This window comes from Lygodium microphyllum, chromosome 25 (genome assembly GCF_053477565.2).
Source record: "Lygodium microphyllum isolate KBCC chromosome 25, Lygodium_microphyllum_v1.1.10, whole genome shotgun sequence".
Taxonomy (NCBI): Eukaryota; Viridiplantae; Streptophyta; class Polypodiopsida; order Schizaeales; family Lygodiaceae; genus Lygodium; species Lygodium microphyllum.
The window spans coordinates 2,953,327-2,958,438 of NC_141159.1; the positions used below are offsets into that span (position 1 = coordinate 2,953,327).

General features: G+C 45.7%; 1 protein-coding gene across 2 annotated transcripts; it reads left to right on the forward strand.

Annotated features, from left to right (window-relative positions):
- Positions 1 to 938: 938 nt before the first annotated feature.
- On the forward strand, positions 939 to 4,589 carry LOC148013842 (uncharacterized). 2 transcript variants are annotated; one of them, XM_087666918.1, is made up of 5 exons: positions 939 to 2,731; positions 2,945 to 3,375; positions 4,001 to 4,162; positions 4,314 to 4,354; positions 4,453 to 4,589. In XM_087666918.1, the coding sequence occupies exons 1-4, from the start codon at positions 1,169 to 1,171 to the stop codon at positions 4,327 to 4,329; spliced, it is 2,172 nt and encodes a 723-aa protein (XP_087523044.1). In that variant the 5' UTR covers positions 939 to 1,168; the 3' UTR covers positions 4,330 to 4,354; positions 4,453 to 4,589. The 2 variants fall into 2 exon arrangements, with proteins under 2 accessions (XP_087523044.1, XP_087523043.1); XM_087666917.1 differs by having other exon boundaries at positions 4,279 to 4,354; positions 4,453 to 4,560.
- Positions 4,590 to 5,112: the final 523 nt, after the last annotated feature.

The window sequence follows — 5,112 nt, forward strand, 5'->3', positions numbered from 1 at the left end:
CATTGAGAGAAAATTTGGAAGGCAAATGCACCACATAAATGAGATTATCGCTGAAATGGATATCACTATCGAGAATAAAATCCTTTTCATTGTGGGATCCCATCGAGACTATATAGAAGCCTTTGCCCACAAATCTCAATTGGAGCAATGTGGCTTTTGTCTGGAAAGTGTTCCAAAGCCACCTTGTGAAGAATTCATATTGCCCTTAAAATACATGTACGGACTTGCAATTGCAAACTCAAAATTTCTTTGTTTGACGCAAGAGAGGGAGGAGGCCACCGATGCTTGGAGGATCTTCTTGTTTCCTATCATTTATGCTTGTTGAAATGAGATTGGTCCTTGCATTTGCTTCTTAATTACTACCCATGTCAACTTCTTTGTTGGTAGCATTGAGATAATCCATGAATTGAGGAGCTTCTTAGTAGCATGATAGAATCCATGGATTGGGGAGTTTCATTGCAGAGCTCCCTCTTCTTGCCTCTGCCATTGCTTGGGCATGGGGCCTCCGTGTCCTCTTGTTTGATCCTTGTGCTTGCATGCATGCATGCAATTGGTCACCACTAGGTGGCTTATTGATTGTTGTAGGTTGAGTGAAAGACCCAGTAACAAGGAGATGATGTGACATGCGTTTGTGTTCCCCATCTTCTCTTCGTGCGATTCATAAAGCCAACTCTTGCTGCTTGTAGCACATTTTCTTCGATCTCACACTTGTATGGAGCATCTCTACGAAACGAGTTGTCTTCAGGGAAAAGTTGTGCGAATGTAGTGGAGTTTTTGTGTGAATTGGATACAAAGAGAAGTACTCACAAGTTACTACTAACCACTTACTACTAACCACTCACAAGCAAGGCTCGAGGAGTCTCGAAATGGGGGACGTCACCTTCTTGCCTTGGCGGGAACGAAGCGCCTTGTATAAATTAATAAGCGCGGCACGCAGGATATCTAGCTTCCCGGAGAAGCTGCATATTCCTATTTGTAGGGCAGGCGTGCAACGAGCGAGAAGCCTCGCCTGCCATTGATTGCGTACGGGATATTCCTAATCTTCTCCAAGACCATACCTGACAGCGTTTAGGCCTTCCGCCGAGCAAGAGAGGATTTCAGATGCTGTCTTAAGCTAGGGTTTCGGCTGCTGCAAACAAGCGGCGGTTTCTTGCCGGACGGCTAAACAATGCCTACCCTTCGATCGCAGTCTGCCGCCATCGCTGCTCGCGTCGCGGTTGCTCTCTCCCCCGTCACGGGGGATGCTGCTTGTATCAAGCAAGAGTGTCCCAACGTCTCCTCAGAAGGTTTCGCTGGTCCCCCTCCATCCCTAGGACCCGCCACCCCTGACCAGGAGCTCGAGTCTGCCAGGGCTGTTTCCTCGCAGCATGCGCCCTCAGATGCTGACCATTGCCGTCCTTCAGAACGCCGGAGCACACGATTCAGTGCGGCGTCCCTTGTTGTGGGAAAGCGAAATCTTGAATTCGTCGATGAAGGTAAGGGTCCTTTGGCAAAGATACAGAAGAAGATGAAGAAGGTGGAGGATGATTCTTCCGAAGACGATGCGGTTCTAGAGGAAGGTTCCCGTCCTGCCAATGAAGCTGTCGCAGTAAATCCTGAAGGTGGCTCTGCAGGCAAGGAAAAGGAGAACTTCGTGGTAAGTGACTCGGAGGCGGATAGTGACGACATTGATTTTCATATTCCGCTTCACATAAGTCCCCTTAAGGATAGGGACCATGGGAAAACGAAGGTCGACGAGCATGAGGTTTTACTGGATGTTGCCAAGAGAATTTCACAGAGAGGCCGCGGCCGCGGCCGTGGTCGTGGTCGTGGTCGTGGTCGAGGTCGAGGTCGAGGTCGAGCTGGAGGGCATGGAGGGGAAGGGCGAGTTGGTGGGCCTGGTAATAGTGACTTTAATGGAGCTGCTTCTGTGCTGCTGGAAGAGAATGAGGCAGCTACTTCCACGTCAAAGCAGCTCTGTGGAAGTGACAGTCACTTTGCCTCGAGCAGTGTTGCCATGCAAGACAACATTAAAGAGCCGGAAACAGGAACAGCCCAAGAAGGGCTCTCTACTCCACCCAGCATTGGAGATGAAGGGATGGGGGTAGAACATCCAAGAGGCTATGCCAGAAGAGGCGGGCGTGGCGGTCGTGAAGCTGCCAGGGCCAGGTTTCTGCAGATTGCCAGAGACAGGGCAGCCCATTTCGCTCATTTTAATGCTGATGGCAATGAAGCACCTGCAGGAGCTCCTGCTCATCTTGCAGCTGCTCAGAATCGAAGGCGAAGAGGTCATTTACAACCGAGGCCAGAACCTGCACCTGAACCTCAGGCTCAAGTTGACTGGCCTGGCCCCTTCTCCACAGCCCGACAGTTGGTGTCAAATCGTGCTGAAGCAGCTGCAGCCCGTCGTAAAGACAGAGAACCTGATGCTAAGGTATCTCTTGTAGATTGGCTCCCAACCAGGCTGCCAGGTGACTCAGCTTTTGGTCTGTCTCAGCGGCCCTCTCTTCAAGAACTTGGACTTGATGTCCTTGCAAGGAATGCTGAGAATGTGGTTTCATTGGAGGGAGTTCCAGACTTTCTTAAGGCTCGCATCAGTGTGGCCTTTTGCAAACACAGGAAAATGGATTCTAAATCTCTTGCTCTTTTCTTTGAAGGAGTGCCTTCTGAAATACAGGCTCCTGATTGCACTCTTGTTTCTGAGGTTGAGTTGACCAAAATCATGGGTCAGCTATCTACACACAAGCTAGAGGTGAGCTGGAACATGTTTCTACTGCATCCACAAGTGTGGTTTGATGCTTTGCTCTGGGTCGGGAAGTTCTTGAATGTGTGAGTGCTTAATTGAGGTGGGTGCATATTGTGGAAGAATTTGATAATGAATGCAGTACATTGGATTATCCTATTGTTTTGAATAGGCCATGTTCTGATTCAAGCAGGCACTTAGTGTATTGTGCTATTTTTTCAGTGCTTGCAACTGGGTTTCTGTGGGCGAGCTCTATCAGATAACTGCTTGTTGGCAATGTTGAACCACAATTCCTCTCCCCTCTGTCTCAGTTCTCTCTCTCTACATGGAGCTTATAGGCTGTCTGACAAGGGTTTGAAAGCCTTATTAGTTGCCACTCCTTCACTCACTCATCTTAACCTAAGTTATGCCTCATTCCTGACCAAGGATGGGATTAAAGCTGCTATTAGCTCTGTTGGTGACAAACTGGAGACTCTTATTTTGGATGGTTGCAAGGAGCTCAATGCAAGGGAATTTGTTCATGAACTTGTCAAGATGCCTCAGTTGCAGAAGCTTTCCCTTGATGGAGTAAGTGGTGTTGATGATGAGATCGTTAGTGAGGTGTGTGTGCAACTAGGTTCTCAGCTGAGGGAGCTCTCCCTTACTCACTGCAGGTATGCTTACACCATGTCAGGGTTATACTCTTTATTGTTTGGTTAATTTAATCTGCATGTCATAATTCCTTCCTTTTTTGTGCTTGTGATGAGTGAGATAATTAACAAGGATCCTTTCTTGGCACTTCTTTTTGACATGGAAGGTTTGGGGCCAAGTCAAGTTTGTGTGTATTATAATCAAAACTTAATCCGATGCTTTCCAACGTGCGTGTCTGATAATAGCATATTCAATTTTCAAACTGTGTCAAGCTCACAAAAGAAACATTTCCAGAACTGCTGTTGATAGTTTAATCAATCCAAGGATCTCTATGCATGGTCCCCAAGCTTCTGTTTCTGGTCTCTCAATTTCATGAGTGACAGCCTGCATGGCTCTCTCCAGCTTTGTTTCTGCTCCCTACATGTGAGCAGAAACATGCATGCTGGGTTAAGATGTCTGAAGCAGAAATTAAAACTATTTCCAATCGGCTTCTCAGCTAACATTTGATCAGTTAATGTTACTGGACTGGTTTCCAAAGAGCTTGGAACTCCTTGATTTTTGTTCATTCTCTCTAGTGCAAACCACTTACAAACTCCAGTTGAACTTTGAACTTCCTCTTACACTCAGGAGCTTCTTTTTCTGTTGCAGCTTGCTTACAGATGCAGCAATGGCAGCTGTCGGTACATGTTGCCCTTCCCTTAAAGTTTTGAACCTTTCACATCTCAGCTTATTGACTGATATAAGCATAGCTCGCATTGCGGATGGCTGTAGGATGATTCAATCTCTTGACCTGACACGATGTAAATTCAGGTATGTTATAGGTTTTTATTCTGAATTGGATCGGATATGGTACATATGTGAGCTCTTATGGTCGCTTTTTGGTTTCTTTGCTTATGATTGCTTTTGTTTCTTTGCAATGAGTTTAGTGATGACGCTGTTGCTGCCTTTGTAACTGCATCAGGAGCTTAACTGATTGACATGTCAGTAAATTCTGTACAACAGGTAAGTAGTCCATCTGAGTGCCTATTGGAAGACCTGCTGATATTTTGCCAATAACATTCAATATGCACATGTTAACTACCTGAGGTTTTGTTCTACAGGTTGCCGATGGAACACTTTTGGCTCTTGCAAAGCATAGCTGTAGTTTGCAATGTCTCGATGCATCCTGGTGTAGGCAAATGAGTGATGAGGGCCTTGGATTTCTTGCTGATTCTTGCTCAAATCTTGTGAAGCTGAGTTTGTATGGTTGCACTCAGGTATTTGGTTTAAAGCCACACTGCAAGTATCAAACATAATTCTCTGTTAAGGTCCTTAGCTTGTGACTGTTTCCTCGTTTTTACAGGTGACAATCAAATTTCTCAATGGACATTCAAATCGCAACTTGATAGTAAATGGACTTTAGCAGGATTGGTTCCTTTACTGCTGTTGTCATCTGTTTAAAGAGGCTGGAGGAGATTACTCTGAAATTTGAGCATCTTTTTATCAGGATCATGATCATCCTGTTGCATGCATCTACAAACTGGCAAAAAAGTTTTGTTTGTGTACCAAAGAGTTTTTATCTGGTCTGTTATGGACCACCTTTAGCAGGAGATGTCCAAACCATTTGTGGTTGCATCAGGCTGTCAAACACAAGTATACATACATATATGTATGGCATTCAATCTGACATAAGCTCCTTTTTATCCTTGGCCTTTCTATTCAACCCCTGATGGCCTTAAGGTACTTTGCTAGTCTACCAGAGCAAGAACTACTAATTCATC